Source organism: Anthonomus grandis, chromosome 11 (assembly GCF_022605725.1).
Source record: "Anthonomus grandis grandis chromosome 11, icAntGran1.3, whole genome shotgun sequence".
NCBI lineage: Eukaryota > Metazoa > Arthropoda > Insecta > Coleoptera > Curculionidae > Anthonomus > Anthonomus grandis.
The window spans coordinates 22880216-22898153 of record NC_065556.1 but is presented as its reverse complement, the minus strand read 5'-3'; the positions used below and the strand labels follow the sequence as shown (position 1 = coordinate 22898153).

Sequence of the window (17938 nt, the reverse complement as noted above, 5' to 3'; positions counted from 1 at the left end):
CAAAAGGAATTACTTGTTTCTCTATTAGAGTTGTTGGATTTTTAATTTTCTATATGTATTGTTCTTTCCATCTAGCGGTATCTGTGCTCCTTTAAGTTTTCTTCTCCTTACTTAACAAGGGAATATCGTTAAATAATTAATAACTATATAAACAATTTTTAAGTGTAAATAGGAAAATATTCAAAAAAAGGAATATATTCAAATTGCTTTAAAATAATCAATAACCTGCTCATAAACTATTATAATTAGGCTACAAAATATAATATTCTTCTGATGTTTTTTTTTTCAAAAAACCTTTCATTTTTTTTTCTGTATATTATATTTTGTCGTACTTGTATATCTTAAAAATAAAACGAGTGCAGAGTTCTTTGCATTTTTTTGAATGCAATAAAACTCTCCAATAAAAACCTAAGGAACTAATTACACGTTTTTATTTAAAATTTAATGCATAACCTAAATGGCTATGAAGCATAAGTCTTTAAAATTTGTATTTTTTGTATTTTTCACTGTATTTTTAGGAACATGTATTTTTTTTTAATTAAATGACTTACATCGAAATTTTCTGGTCTTTGAATAACTGGCGTACTTATCTCATTTAAAAAAAATAAAAAATAAAACATTGGCTCGTTTATTATTTTTTTTCTCTAAAACGGTTCATTTTATCGATAATGAACAAGAGTATCTTTTTTTAGCCTAGGGTTCAAGGTATCCAAACTAATTTCTTTTAGACTTTACCATACAGGGTGTTAAAAATATACGCATTAAAGTGTGCAACCTAGTCCGCCCCTGGTAAAGTAAACAAGGGAAATGTATTTTAAGGATGTCATTTTAAGAGGCCCCTAAAAGTGTTCATCACCTAAAATTTTTATTAAATTCTACTGAGTAGTTTAAAAGTAATTTACGAAAAACCAATTTCTAGCAGCGTCCTTTAGGAGGCTGTATCTTCGTAAAGAAGGCCTGTAGGAATTTTTTTCTAGGAACGTTCGGTATTATTTTTCGATGTTCTACCTGGATCCGAGAGATTTCCCACATGAACCAGGACAACCTGTATATTAACTGGCAATAGCAATAAATGAATATTTTTTTATGAAACTACTAAACATAAACTTTGCTACAAAATGCACACGCCTTTATTTTATATTTTCACACTGCCATACGTATTACAAAATATTAAATATATGCCAATGGTATATACATTGTGCAAATTTGCCTTGCAGTAGTAATTCAAGCTGACAATAGCATGTCATATCAATGAAATACAACCTTATATGTAAATAACCTGAAGCTAACAGAAAGCAGGATACAATAGATTGGCAACAAAACAGCCATTTCCGCATTAATTTATTATTAAGCTGAAATAGCCCGGGTAATCTCTGAAATCCAAATAATTCAGGAAAATCAGCCCAATTATTTGAAGTCGTTTCCCAACAAGGGTTGCTATACCTTCGTCAATTGTCGAGATATTTAACATTAAGGGGGAAGTCGTAAATATCTTTACCGAACCTTTTATAATGACTGTAGGATTAGAATTTGTAATAATGTAAGAAATGTCATCTCATTTTGATAAATAATTTAACATGTACCCATTTGTTTAATGGAAAATGACGGAAAAAATCTTTTAAGCTTAATTAAGTTGTACTTCTACTTATAAAGTAAACTGAAGTTTTTAACAAGTTATGGCAGTTATAAAATTTAACAAACTCGCCCCACGGTAAGACCTCTTAAATATTTTATAAGATCTAAGTAGAGAAAGTGTTAATGATCCTAAATATTTTATTACATCCAGGAAGTTGGAAATTGCTTCATGGCGGTATAATTATGAAATGAAATTTTCCTGAGCGCCCGCTTTTTTTTCCCCGCATAAGAAAAAAAAACAAAGAGGTGAAATTTTAATCTATTTCAGGAGGGGGAAACTCAATCTGATGTATTTATTAATGTAGAAAAACTTTTTTTAATTAATTTTTTTTTTAATTTCAGATAGAGGATGCCATGCTGATGTTTGATAAACAGACAAACAGACATAGAGGTAAGTTTCTTTTGAGTTAATTTAATGGGTTGCTAGATTAGTCAAAAGAAAATCCCAATTAGTTGCTTCGTATTTTTTCGTACTTTTTTTTTAATTACTTCGTACTTTTAATGTTTTTATTTTTTTTTAATAAGCGACTAAAAAAATTTAGAGGCACCTATTTACAGATTTTTTTAAGCAAAAAAATTACTTTTAATTAACCAATGACGAAAGTCAAATTTTGCTACTTCAGATCACTTATTATTTAAAAAAAAAAAGAAAATTTAAATCGGTGGCCTCAATATTATTTTAGTTGCTTTCCTAACTATTAATTTTAATAACAAAGGGAAAAAATTTGTGCATAGGCGGAGAAATACGTAATAAAATGGTCGACTAAACAATATAATACTAATATTAATAATTATAATAGTATTTTTAAAAATCAAATTAAAATTCAAAACGTGTATTGCTGTCTTATATTTAACTTAAGAAAATACGATAGGATATCACATAGAATCAATGGAATTCAGTGGCTAAGTATGTTAAGTAGAAGGCTGCTTCACCTAAATATATCTTTTAATCCCAATCAACACATTATGTATTATTATTGTTAAATATATATTTATTCAACGGTTTTTCAGTAATTTTTTTGTTTTGGTATATACTGTATATGGTCAAGCTATATTTATTAAACTGAAAAATATATACGTATATCATATACGATTCTGTTCACAAAAGGGAAAAAATTTTGGCATATAAAAGAATTGACACAGGATTCACATATCTAGTGTTTAAACTCGATTACTATACCTCAAATATTTAATGAAATTATTTTGAAAAATCACTATTTTCCGTCCATATTATTTAATCTAATAACGCTGTTTTTATACTAAAAATTCACATATAAAAATAATAAATTATATTAATTTTCAATAAACAGTGTTATTAAATTAAATATTGAGTATATATTTTCTGCGAAAACATTGTTTTTATTCAACACAACCCTTAACCCCCCACCCACCCCTAATATTGGCCCAGTAAGAAATTCTTTTGAAAAATTACCCTTTTTCGTTCATAATATCTAATCTAATAGCACTGTTTTTGTATTAAATATTTATTAATATACATATATATAATTATATTAAATTAAAATAAATAAACTGTGTTATCAGATTAGATTATCCTACGAACTTATATAGAATAAGCAAAATTCAGTATCTGGATCATATAATGCGAGAACAAAAATACACACTTCTCCAAATGATAGTCCAGTTGGTGGAAATTGAAGCATTGGAGAGAACTTAATATATATTAAGTACATTTCCTAATATTTTAAATTAATTTTTTCTGATATATTTTAGAGTATAAGTGAGCTTGAAAACACTTCATAAATTTTTAAGCCTTAAAGCTAAATAAATAAAATAACCAGCAATGGAGAGTGAGTTTTTGTATCTGTAAAGCTGTATGGTCAGGTAATAGCACTTTTATATTAAAGAGTGCGAAAATATTGACTTTTCCAACTTGAAAAACTACTGTAGTTAATATTTAGAGCGATCAGGACCATGAGTTTTAAAATGAAAGTTAATTGGGAAAAGCTCTATAACTTATTAAATTTAATAATTAACTTTACTAGGAACTTAAGAAATCAACGATATTTTAGACTGACAAGTAAAGCGTCTTACTTTAAATAAGTTACTTTTTACTTAATAACGAGTAACTAAGCGACGTTTTATCATATATGGCCCATATACTAATTTCCTCAAAAATTTATCAGAACAAAATCCAAATAAGTCGCCCCATTATTTTCGTACTATACCTACCTCTCGGCGCTCTAACTTTTATAATAATTCTAATGTTATAATAAATTTCCGTGGAAGTTGCTTCAGAAGCAGAAGTTCAGGTAGTGACTTATGTTATTCGAATTCGGAAGTTGAGAGGTATAACCTAAACTTTCCGAACTTATGATATTACACTTCGAAAGAAACTTACGGTTAGTAGTCGATTCAATCCGGTTTTTCACTTGAACTTTGCAGTAGCGAGTGCACGCATTTTGATAGTTTTTGAGGTTGCCAGAACGGTAATTGCCATTAGGAGTATTAGTAGTAATAAAGCATGAAAGTCGATAGTTTTTATTTGAATAGTTGTGACTTAAATAAGAGCGATGTACTGTTATATTACTGGGCATTAAAAGAAAACAATTAGGTTGTTATAAAGCCAGGAGTACTTGAAACCTACGTAAATCAGAATTAAGAAATCGCTCTGATAGCATGCTAATAAATACAGCTATAAACTTTGCAGCATATCTACGTCTAAAGGTAATGCTTTTAGGGAAGCACTTAGTTTTTAAAGTTTAAATCCAGTAACTTCGTCATTTTGTCAGACTCTATACTTGGATGTATATACTTCAAGCATCGTCAAATAAAGTAAATCCTATAGTATGGGAAATTAATAAATTAATTGAGAATAAAAATTAACATATATATGGGTTAAGGCGCACATATAGTGTTAAGTAGTAACAAGATCACAAATACATAGATACGCTAGCCAAAAATAAAGTAAGTCAAGAAGAGCTATAATCAGACTCTCTTTCTACTAGTACTATTTCTATAACATTAAAAAATGCTTTAGCTATTAAATGAAATAAATGATAGCAAAACCTTTGTATAGAATTAGCAAGAAAATGCTATAAGTTAATTACCAAAAACTGGTATAAAAAACTTAATAAGTCCAGGCGTATTGTGACAACAATTCAGCATGGAATTTGGACATGCTATTTTCCCAGGCCGTCTTAATAAAATTTAAGTATGACCAATTAATAAATATACCTAAGCAACACATCATATATTATTATTGTTAAATATATATTTGTTTCTCGTTTCTCGAGTAAATTTTTGATTTTGGTATATTAGTCAATCACATATGGTCAATATATATTTATTAAACTGTAGAATATACGTATATCATAGACGATTCTGTTTATAAAATGGAGAAGATTTCAACGTTTAAAAAAATTGACACGAGATTTACATATCGAGTTTTTAAGCTCGATTACCACACCTCAAATATTTGAATAAATTTTTCTAAGAAAGCACTGTTTTTTGTCCATATTATCCAATCTAATAACCCTGTTTTTATAATAAATATTTATATATAAAATTATATTAAATTTAAATAAACAGTGTTATTAAACTAATTATTGAATATATATTTTATGCAAAAAAATTGTTTTTTATTAACACAACCCTTACCCCCCCACCCACCCCAAAGATTTGGCGAGTCAGAAATTCTTTAGAAAAATCACCGTTTTTTGTCTATAATATTTAAACTAATAGCACTGTTTTTGTATTAAATATTTATTGATATACATATATATAATTATATCAAATTTAAATAAACAAGCTGTACTATTATATTAGATATTAACGATAAAACCAGCTATTATTCATGCGTATTATTTTGGAAAAAAATGCACAATTTCTTACTGGTAAATTGTGTGGGGTGGGTGGGGGGATAAGAATAGGGTAATAAAAAACGGGGTTGTTACAGCAAATAATTGCCTGAAAAAAATCCTTTTTAAGAAAACTGTAGAGAAAATTAGGTTTTTTTTAAGATAAGTCATTAGGTTTTGAAAAAAATTAAGTTTTTTTTGGTTCTAGACAATTTTTCATTATCTAGCTTCTAGAGCATAGAGAAAATTTCGGTATTTAAAAAAATAACAAGTGATTTACATAGCTAGTCTTTACACTGGATCATAATATGTAATAAAATGACTCCGAGTATACAATCTTTTTTATTATTCAAGGCTCTTGGAATAATTTAGATTTTATTCCACATACCTAAATTAGGTAGGTTTTATTTATTTTCTTCATTAATTAAATTTAGCTTTCTATTGCAATGGCGTCTTTTATTTAAGCGAAATAATTTTTCGAAAAAAAGTAGTAATCTATTTTAATTTTTTTTTATTTTATTAATTCTTTTAGGCAAATGGACTTTTTTATTCCTTTAAAAGTTTTGAATAAAATTACCATAAGTTACTTTAGTTTAGTCTAGTTATAAAATATTATAAAATAAGGTATTGTCAATAAATATTTATTGGTGAGGTACTAGGAAACGAAAATAATGACTTTTAATAATAACTAATAAAAAAATACACGGATAAAAAATTAAGCTGAAAGAAACCATTAACTAAATTAAATAAAAAGCTTGTTTTTAAAAGATAAAATGTACAAACGAAAACGCTGTCAAGGTCTCATACAAAACGTGTTTTGACCACCGCGGGCAAAATTTCAAAAATCGTCGAAAATAAAAAGTGTGATTGAAGGGGATGGTTGGCGAATGCATTTTGATAATTGAAAAAGCCGACGCAATAAAAACGAACTTTTCGGGACCTGTCTGACGTTTAGAAAATGGCCAAGTTTTTGACTGTGAACCTTTTTATTGAGTTTACCGAAATATCCACCCAAATTGCAAATTGTATTTGTATGATGATTTTTTTTTCTGTACTCAACCCCGGAACGCTTTTGTTCTCTCTCGATAATTTTGCCTCACGACTAATGGATCTAAAGCGTCGCCAGTTCTTGTTTTGTTACGAAACAAACTTCCGCTAACTTGATTTTGTAAAAATAAGAGGGTTCGATTTTCTTAAAAATATTGTATAACTTTGCCATTAACGTAAACCGGGGATTCTTGTACAAATATTCGAGAGCCCGGTTTGCTTTATTTTTATTCACTTTTCATTAAGACAAACTTTTATCCTTAATGAAATCTTTTATTTGATCTGACAAAATCTGCAGGTAAGCCAAACATTTCAATACAACTCAAACATATTAAAGCTCGACTGGTAATTGGGTAGAAGACAAGACAAGCCAAGGAACGTTAACGGAGCTAAGGGAGCTAGAGCAATAAATCCCAAGGTAACGCAAACATAACGTTGACTTAAGCAATCCGTCACTGGGATACAAACGGACCAACAGAGTCCTAAATCCCTCTTTACTTTACCAGGAAACACATCAATCCTTCGTAGGTAATAGGTCTGTTCCGAACTATTCTCCAAGTATCAAATTTCACAGGCAATATATCCTGATCGAGAATTTAATTCGGTTTTGAAGATCGGCTTAGGGCTCGCTAAGGTCGTGAATTTGTGCTTAATAAAGTTACTTTAAAAATGGAAATTTGGAAGGATAAACTAAAAACCTTCTCAATGAATTGTCTATAATTGTATATATTATGCATAATTTAAATGGATATGATAGACACTTCATAAGGGGCTTCTCAAATAAGAAATTTTATATTTTTTCGAAAATCAGAAAAATTACTTTACGTTTAGTGTCATTTTTATTATGCATAACTTAATTGGAAATCCCACACACTTTTATTAAAAATGTATTAAATTACAATTACAAATACTTTTTGCATTCAAGTTTGCTGGATTTTGTTGCAAACTTTTAAAGCCTTCCATATAACATCGACCAACCTATTTTGTTTGACCCTTATTTAGTAAATAACTAAGATAAATAAAACAATAATAATTTAACATTTTACTAAAGTTGTCATAATAGCGAAAAACTCAGAAGTTAACAAAGTGAAAAGGTCGAAAGTAATAAAACGTTCGCCGGCAACGATGCTCAGCGATTTTACCGGTAAAACGCTTTGTTTCGTTATTAATATTAACGTCCATTAAAACTTGGGCGCGTTTAACTAGCTTCTGCTTTTTCGAGAAGATAGAGAAAATTGGAGTTTTAATAGTTCGAATTTAGAGCGCAATTTGCTCTTAGAGATGCCTTTTAAGATTTCGCTGTGAGTTATCACTAAATACTGTATACCTAATTTTTTTTGGGTTTGAGTGCTTTTGGGACAAACTCAGTTTTTTTTTTAATTAATGAATTACAGAGTTAAATAACAAATGTAATCAGTAATGCGCATGGTAAATAATAAAACAGTAGATTTAGCAATAAAAAGCTAATTTTAAAAGCTTGGAATAATACAAAAATTACTCCATTAACCTGGGAAACTTTAAGTTAATCCAAAAACTTGCCAATTTCCTAAATTTAAAAAAAGAATCTTAAAAGGGCAGTAGCTAGCTTATTTTTATTTAGGTAAGCTAAAACTTAACCCAAATAAAAACCTTATTTTGCAATAATTTGCAAATTTGCGTTAAATAAATTCAGCGATTTTCTAGTAAATTTTTATTTTTGGCAAAGGTAGGGTTAAAAACGGGTTTTCACACAAACTTATTGTCTGAGAAAAAAAAATTTGAAATACCCAAAAGACGTGGAATATGATTCCAAAGTCCTGAAATAAAATAAGGTTTTATTCTATTTCCACATTTTTCGATGTTTTTCTTTTAGATACTCAAACCCCTTTCAGGGTTATTTAAATATTTTTTAATTACACATTTGAAAAAATTGAATTCTAAAATTTCGGCAATTTCCTATTTTCTAAAAGTCAATTTTTAAATATTTTATATATTTAAGGGTTAATTTATTTGAGGTATTTAAAGCCAAGTAAAATCTATTCCAGGAACTTGAAGCCAGAATCGGAGTAATTATAGCATTACTTGATTGTTTTTTATTAGATATTTAAAGCCTTTTTTTATACATTTAAGTTTTTTAAATATTTTCAAAATTTATATTTATAAAAAATAACTTTGACACACTTTATCTTAATAAATTCAAGTCAATTCTTTAATATTCTATATATAATTAAGGTTATTTAATTTAAGGCACTCGAGGCCATAATTCAAGCCACTTGAAGCATTCATTTACTTTTTTTTCAAGTTTCACGTATTTTTTATCATCTTTATCCTTAATAATTAGGATAATTGGGAAAATTGTACTCGAGTTATTTAAAACGCATTTAAGTACATTTCAGATACTTACCATAATTTGAGTCAGCTGAACCTATATATAATTTTTTTAAATATTTAAAGCAATTTATTACCATATCCATGATTTTTAAATATTTTTTAAATTCTATGCTTATTAAAAAAATATCTTAATTTATTAAACTTTTAATCTCAATTCTTATCGCAGGTATTTAAAGTCATTTTAAATTTATGCCAAGTACTTAAAGCAAAAATCCGAGGCAGTCAAAGCAATAATTAACTTTATTTTTAGTTATTAAATTACCTTTCCTACACGTTGAATTTCATGCATTTAAAGAAAATTAATTTCTGTTTTGGAATTTTGGCACACTTTTCATTTTCTCAAATCTTTAAAGCCAGTTCCAAAAGATTTTAGATAATTAGAGTTTTTTTCAGTTGAGGGATATAAAGCTAATTTAAATCTATTTTAGGCTCTCAAAGCTAAAATTCGAGATAATATTCCAGGCACTTTGAGCTACATTTAGAGTCAGTTAAAGCATTCATTTATTTTCCTTTTTTTTTAGATATTTAAACCGCCTTCCTAATCTGGAGCCTGTATCAGATCTAATCCTATTATAATTTTTCCATATTTTCCAGAAAAAAAAATTATCAAAAATATAGTAGTAAAGTGGTTCTACTATCCATAAAGTTATTTCTTATATAGACCCTTGGCCTTTTTAAGCATTATTCTTTTAATCTAGTGAAATTCTACATTTATTTTTCCAAACCTTTAAGGCCTAAATTTAATGACTATTCTAGACTATTTTTATTCTAGACATTTGAATATTTTAGGCGCTTTAACATTTAAAAAATTGTTTAGACATTTAAATATATTTTCTCTTTACCAGGCCCCTAAATTTAAATTTACTAAAAATATACCGTAAACTGCGGCTACTTGCACACGTTTTCAGCACATTTCCCAATGTACCCCCGTACATTGTAACTTTACAACTTTGCAAAAATTACATTGTACCGACCTATTTAAGGGCTTCCCATAGCTGGTATAAAAATTGGAAGAATGCAGCATTGGTCCCAAAAAAAATTTATCATCACTGTCATCGACTGGAGATTCATTCTCTTTCGAATCCTCACACCATTCGCATTCAAAATAAGGGTCTTTGTTGTCTTTATTACAGGGTCCCCAAATCCAAGCTCGACACTTCGTGCATTGTATCCAATCAATTGCGCCTCTGTAGTCTTTCCAATTAATCTTGCAGATACCACACTGGGAGTTATTAGTCTTTCTTTCTCTCTTGCTTTTCCTGGTAGGGAGTTGCTGAGTGCATGGCAAAACACTAGATGAAGAGGGTCCTGGTTCTTGGCTGTAGTTCGAAATTCCTCATGAACGGTTAGAGGATTTTCAGAAATATTAGGGTCTGTAACAGTGCGAGACGCATCACTTCCAGGTTCGACTTTTTTTCCCCTTTTGCGTTTTTTCTCAACCCCTGTTCCACGGTGCTCTTTCAACAAATCAACCAAGCTGTTGTCTAAGACTCTTTCGATGTCTGCATCTTCTAGTCCACCAGGAATGCGCTTCAAAACTTCGTCGGGATTTGCAGGATGCAAACCAGTTGCTCTAAATCCTCATTTGAGATTCTCTGCTACATTTTGACTTATCCCTTTCCACAATCTATCCAGTAGGTTCGGAAATTTTTCTTTCGGGATACAGCCTTGGAACCGCGACTCCTTTCTCCACTGATAGAGAATCTCTCCTTATTTTCTTTTCATAGGCGCAAATACGGCCACATCAAGGGGCTGCATTAAATGCGTCGCATTGGCTGAGAAGGGAGTTATGTAGATGTTATTTGTACCACATGCCTCTATCACCTGTGGTGAAAAGTGGCTTTCCAGGTTGTCACCAACGAGAATCATCTGGTCGTTATTTTCTCTGGTGGATTCGACGTGAGGCAGGAAAAGCACATTTCGAATAGGTTCATGTCGAACCATCCGCTCGCACTGCTCGCATATTTTGTTTCTCGTGGTCCACCTTGGGTCCAGTTGTCATAAAGATTCAAAGCTTTATATACAAACATTGGTAGTAAAAGGTCTCCATTAAACTGATCGTAGCTCGGGAATGCTCCTGAACTCTTTCCATTCTATCGTGTTCCTTGGCACTACCACCTTCCTGGACCCAGGATCATCTGTAACGTTGGTTTTATCATAGTTACGCAAATTTGAGCTTTTCACTTCTCTAATTGCGAAGTCAATATTTAAAAAAAAATGTAAAACTTCATTACAATCCACTGATGCTCTGGATCTCTTTATGTTTGAAGCCATTCCAACGCTTAAATGGTTCCTTTTTATAAATAATTGTAAGAAATCAGGTCCAGGGAAGTTATTTTTGAATATTCGAACATTTTTTCCTTCTTTGTCCAATAATTTTTTTATTACGTCACGAATATCAACTTTTGTGAGAGGAAATCCCCAATTTGCTACAACACCCAATGTTTTTGAAATGAGAGCCTCTTCTTGATCACTTAAAACCTTTGGACGACCAACTGATTTCGAGTGTGTACTAAGAAGTCTTCGACCTAACGTAGTCCGTTCTACTTTGAAAGTTTCGGCTGCTAATTTCCTCGACATACCCGCATTTACTGCATCTACCGTTTGGCGCAAGGCGTTCTCTGAGTACTTCCGGTAATTTCTTGCTCGCGGAGTTTTTTTGTACGTACGAACCATTTTTATACTTTATTTATTTGTAATAACAAAAAGCCCGCGATAAAACACAAAATAACATAACCTAAAAAAAAAGTAAACAAAAATACACGTGGTGTGCAAGTTACCCCGGGGTGGGCAAGTAGCCCCACATTACTGTACCTTATATTGTTATGTCCTTTTTTAATATTATTTTTTATTTCATGGATATGAAATATTGCTACATAATCTTATTCCAAGTATTTCTCTCATAATTTTTTATGTCTTTGCGATTATTGCTATTATTTTAAGAGCAAACAAAACTGGTCTTAATTATCTCCCTCTATAAACCCCAAATATTTTTCGATAATTTTAACTTATGTCAAAAAGGTAACACACCGGAATATATATATATATATAGCTTAAGGGAGGAAAAGCAACGTTGCAAAAGCTCCAAAATACTTCTTTCCCCCAATAGTTTCGAGCCATTTAAACCTTCTCCCTCGCTAATAACCTTTCGAGGTAGAAAGTTATTACCTTTAGTGTCAGTGGGTAAAATCGATGTTCTCTTTTGTCCGCTTACGCGTTTTATGTTTATGGCCTTATTATGCAAAATATTAAGGTTAATGGGAAATTAGACTTTCAGACCTTCTTTTGATGTATTAGTGGGTATTAATATAGCCTTTTGTGTATATTAGGGTGTATTTTATGTTAAACAGTTAAAAATTCGGCCTGGTTTTCATTCAATCGTAGAAAAACCCAACCCTTTTTTTATAGCGAGAGGAAAATTCATTGTATATCCCCCTTTGAGTGGACACAAATGTAAAACCTTTTTCCGGTGGCCGTTTTTTTTTTTTTTTGTTTTTCTCTGAACAAAATAAATTTTCCACTAAAAACACAAAAGAAAATAAATAAGCACCCGAGCCGAGGATCAGTTGGTTTGGTCAAAGTTGGAAGTTTTGCGATTCAATTGGAGAATTCGAGACCTTTTTCGGAAATATATGGCTGGATTATGGATACTTGCCGGCAGTCTCGTTTTTTATTTTTTTATCGTAGAAGCGATATTTATGCAGTAAATCAATTACTGCATCTGAAACAGGTATTTCTTATACACGGGGCTTCTAAAAGCTCCTTCTAATGCTCTATATTGAATATAAATTAAATTAACTGCCTCCCAGAGCTAAAAATTAACAGGAGATATTTTTAGCTATTTTCATATTTCAAAGCTGAAAAGGGTTAAAGTTAATCTTTTAGAGGCATTCTGTATGCTTTGATGTACGACTAAATTATTTCCACGAGAGCTTTTTTAATGTCTATGTATTTAAATTTCTATTTACATAAAGAAGGCTAAGTAAATTTCAGCATAACTTAAATGAGTATGATACTTATTTTACATTAGTTGACCCAAAATTTTAATTTAGTAATGCGGATCTTGATTTTGTATTACTTGAAGAGAGAAGATGTAAATTTAGTAAGCGTTTCTTTTATCTTGTTAACATTTAGAGGTATTTTTATTTTCTTTGAGGTATTTGAAGCCATTTTGAATTTTTTCTAGATATTTTTTTTAACTTATTGAAATCACGATTTTCATATTTCTAGATAATATCAGAACAACTTTTTAAATAATTGTTGAGGCATTCAAAGTTGCTTTGTATAAAAGTAGGTTTCTCAATTTTTTGGTCTTTTAAGCATTTTTAATTAATTATTCATTTCATGAAGGTCTTTGAAATAATTTTTCATTTGTATCTGTGCATATGAAGTCAATTTAATTTTTTATGATTTATAATTATTTCCTATTAAATTTTAGCTGAATTCTTAATAAACGACACTCGATACTAAATAATATATATCTTTTAATTAAATATTTAATTATTCCAGGCATTTCAGGATGTTCTTTTTAACTTCTAAAAATCATAATTTTTGATAAATATTTAATTAAAAAAAATATTTTATAATTTTAGATGAATATACGGCAGGATTATAAAAACTTGCCAGTAGTTTCATTTTTTATTTTTTTCTTGTTGTTTTTATATCTTGTTCTTTATATCTTGAAGGTACTTAAAGTTAAAGGTAATTTTTTATTTTATTTTAAGCATTTTAATTTAAATTAATCCCTTATTGAATTTTTGCTCAAATAAAGAACACTAGTTGCTAAAAAATACACCTTAATTGAATAAATAAACATTTAAATTAAAATAAAAGTAATAGGTACATGACAATTTTTCTCCTCTCAAATTAATTCAATCTCTTCTCAAATTACATAAAAAAATTACTATAAATCTGCATACTATACCTTAAAATAAATATGTTTATTATCCTCAATAAGAAAATAATGTTTTGCAATAATAATGCAATAATTCATAAGAAAAAAATCAATTGTTGCATCTAAAATAGGCATTTAACATACCCGGGACATTTAAAGGTAACTCAAAGGCTCTATAATAAAAATAAATTAAATTACTAAACTCTGTCTTCCAGTTCAGAAAATAAATTAGCAGAATATGTTTTTAGTTATTTTTACAAATTTTCATATTTCAAAACTAAAAAGGGTTTAAGTTAATCTTTTAAAAACATGTATGCTTTGACGTATGGCTAAATTAATTTCACGCTTTTATGTTTAACTCTTAGAGCTTTTTCTATTGCCTACGTATTTAAATTTCTATATACATAAAACTGGCTAAATAAGTTGCAGCATAACTTAAATGGGTATGATGCTTACCTTATATTAATTGCAAGAAACCTACGATATATTATTGCTTTTATGTTATGGATATTTGGATGTATTTCTTCTTACTTCCAGGCATTTGAAAAACAACACTGCTTGCAAAAAAATTAAATACTTTATTTATTCTACGAATTTCATTTAATTGAAATAATTTTTATAATTTCAAATAATCGACCAATTGTTAAAAATATTTTTCATATTAAAAGTTGCTTCGAATGCCCGCTTTATTAATTTATTTGTCTTACAAGTGTTTTAATTAATTGTTTTTATCTTAATTCCTTAAAAATAATTCAAGTGAGTTATTAATAAATGACACTAAAAAAACATATTTATTAAACTTTAACACTAAATTAAAGTAAATGGAATATTTAAATTAAAAATATTTTCTCATGGCAATTTAAAGACTAGGATAATAAAAACTTTATTCTTTATTGAAGAGTGACCTTTTAAAATCTTAATTACCATTAAATTTTAAAAAATGCTGTAAATCTGTATGTTATTAAAACTTGAAAAACAGTCACGTTTAAGATCCTCAATAAAAAGAAAATCGGAAATTCGATTATTCGATTATAGGATAATACAAAAAAAATCCGTGAGCATATATATAGGTCCCCACAAAAAAAAATAAATAAAAAATGCTTAGGGAAAAGCCAGCCCTCGCAATAAATCCTTAGACGCCTTATTTCTGATATTTGGGGTAATTTATCGTCGTTTTTTCCCCGTTTCGAAAATTGTGTTATAGCTGTCTTCGGGAAAGAGACGCCGTGGAACGTATAAGTTCTCATTTATATATTGCCCCTTTTGAGTATAAGAAATCCAATTAAAGGGTCGATATAAATAACCCAAAATGATATAGATATTTCGTTTTCAGTTAAACATTTGTTATAGTATCGGTTTAATATCCCAAAAAAAAAAGTTGTCAAAAACTTCTTATTATTCAAAACAGTTTTCGCCCCAATTTAACCCCTCTAGGGCCCTCCTAATGAAAACTAATCACCCTTATACTTCATCCCCGTTGCCTTTTTGATTCCGTACGGTTTTTAATTAAGCCCTGGCCAACCCCCAATTCCGACAATAATAAATCCAAATTTCCCCCTAAAAAATTTGCTTGATAAGAACACGCAGGTGCCATCCGAAGTACGATCATTAATCAACAAAGCACACCGGAATTCTGGAAATATTATGTGCGAAGGAAGGGGGGATTGTGGATTTAATGATCGAACTAAATTACTTTTTTTTTGCCTTTTATTGTATTGGAGTTATGTGGTATATCGGACCGCGCCCTTTAAATAAAAAATATTTTATAGGCAGTAGGGACAAAAAATCTAGTGCGTGCCATATTGGAAAACCATTTTCTTGGTTTATGTAACCATCAATATCCAGGCGAACGTTTACTACTTTCTGTTCCTTATCGGGGGTGCCTCGAGTCAGGTAAATGTAAATAAACGCACGACATAAATCTTTTAATGTGTTCTATTGGCGATAAGAAAGTTATTTTGGGCATCCTGGAATAAATTGGGCGAGCCTGGTTAGGAATTCATCAAATTAAGTGGGAAAATAAATTTTCAGTTGTTTTTCTACTTTACTTAACTTCAGGTAATCGCGGTAATTATGTAAAGGCTTTTAGGAATATTACAGGAAAATATGTAAAGGAACTACATCTTGTAAAGATCATGCGTATTAATAAAATCACTTGCATTATAATTAAAAACATTCCTGGAATAGTACTTTCTCCTCGCATAATATTTTGGTTCTCTGTAATAGATTTTTTTGACATTATTTGTGTATTTAAATTTTCATTTAAATAAAACAGGATAAGTAAATTACAGCATAACTTAAATGAGTATGGTGCTTTCTTCTTCTTTTTCCTCAAATACAATAGACTCGCGTCGTATTTCGAGAGCTGCTCAATATTATTGTTTATGGACCTACAGTTTAACGTGGGTTGGGTTGGGTTGGGTTGGGTTGGGTTGGGTTGGGTTGGGTTGGGTTGGCACAATGTTTTGTTTTTATAAGACAAACACAAACAACCATGCCCATGCCGGGATTCGAACCCAAGACCACACGATTCCATCGTGAACGCTTTAATTCGGCAAGAGTATGGTGCTTATATTATAATAAATGAACTAAAACTTTGGTTTACAGTTATTTTTTAACTAATTACTCTGTTATGGAGCTAATACTTCCTACTGTATTTCTTATCTTACTAACTCAGTCTTATATACATTAATATTTTCCGGCTTCATCACATAAACTTAATTGTTTAAATGCCCCCAGTATAAATAACGTATTTCCATAATATATTAATACGTAAGTGTCATGCAGCATAATACCAATATTACAATCCATGTCCTCAATATCCATAATGACCATTCGCTGTAAGCTCACCGTATGTTCTTTCCTCCAGAGACCGCGTCCAGGGCCGTCAGTAACGATAGGACAAACAAATTGAATCTGTTCCTGTGCGACCCTGTTTCCACCATTCTATAGCTATATAGTATTAAATTAGAGGCACACGTGATCAAATGCACTATAGCCACACACATATATATATCTGCTTTGTTCCAAACTAACCAATTTTCGAAAGAGGATTACCTGTACCGTGTGCCTTGAAGCGAGCAGCAGCCGTTTGATTGGGTTAAATTATCGGAAATGAGACAGGATTCGGTAGTCTGCCTGGTCACGGGAACAACGGTCAAATAAATACGTTAGAGGTTTGGTAAGTTGGATGTTTATTGAACCTTCAAAGACACGTCAAGCGTTGTTATTTAGTCGAAACCCTCCTCCATTGGGAGTTCTCTTAACTTCGCGACCGCACAACGTTTTCGACTTTAATTTGACATCTGGTAACGTTTTCTGGAAATCTAGGGTTTCTAGCATCTAACTTGATGGAAGCGAGAAATCATCTAATTTTATGTTTCTCGTAGATCTTATTAGTATATTGTTTTCCAATTCTCTTGGAAAAATAAATAAAATTGGAAAACCATTACGTTCGTATCATCTAGCGGATATAAGAAGGATAAGACTACTCTACGTTTTAAACTTATTATGGTGAAATGATTAATGTTGTGCAAGAAATGGGGAGAATCAATAAAGATATCTTAGAAATTAGTGACACAAGGTCTTTTTAGGTCACAATAAAAATCAGCACGCGTATTGGGTCGGAATTTCCAAAAAGATAAACAAATCGGTAATAAACGGTATCTCTGTATACTATCCGTCTGCACACTTATCTTTGCCAGACACTAGATAAATTAGATGAATATATAGATACGATATATGATAAACGACATTTTCCATGGATGAAAACTATGAAAATCACTTAAGTGTTAGGCGATTTTAGTGTTAAGTTCCAAGATGGTAAAGCTGGCAAATACGTTTTTTAAGAATGGCGACCTGGAACGATAAATGAAAACAGAGATAGACAATTTCAATAAAGTCAAGTATAGTATCTAATTAACATACTTAAAAGAAGAAAGTTATATATGGGTTTAGTCTATTTAATAATAGCAAAACAAGACATAAAATGAAAAATAAAATCAATGAAAACAGGAACATATAAAAACAAAAAACTTGCATACAGAAATATGACACTACAAACCTCTATGACGGCTATTTTGCCTAAAATTCCAAATAAAAATCATAAATTAATTTTTTATTTTACGCACATGTACCATTGATTGATTACCTGGTATGAAAAGGTAATTTCTTT

General features: G+C 30.1%; 1 protein-coding gene across 5 annotated transcripts in view; it reads left to right on the top strand.

Moving 5' to 3' along the window:
• The window catches only part of LOC126742520 (RNA-binding protein Musashi homolog Rbp6), a 660776-nt gene that overhangs the window by 490263 nt on the left and 152575 nt on the right, over positions 1 to 17938 (top strand). For all 5 annotated transcript variants that reach the window (XM_050449167.1, XM_050449168.1, XM_050449169.1 and 2 more), the window contains one exon: positions 1978 to 2026. In XM_050449167.1, coding sequence (XP_050305124.1) covers positions 1978 to 2026 — 49 coding nt within the window. The remainder of the gene's footprint in view (positions 1 to 1977; positions 2027 to 17938) is intronic.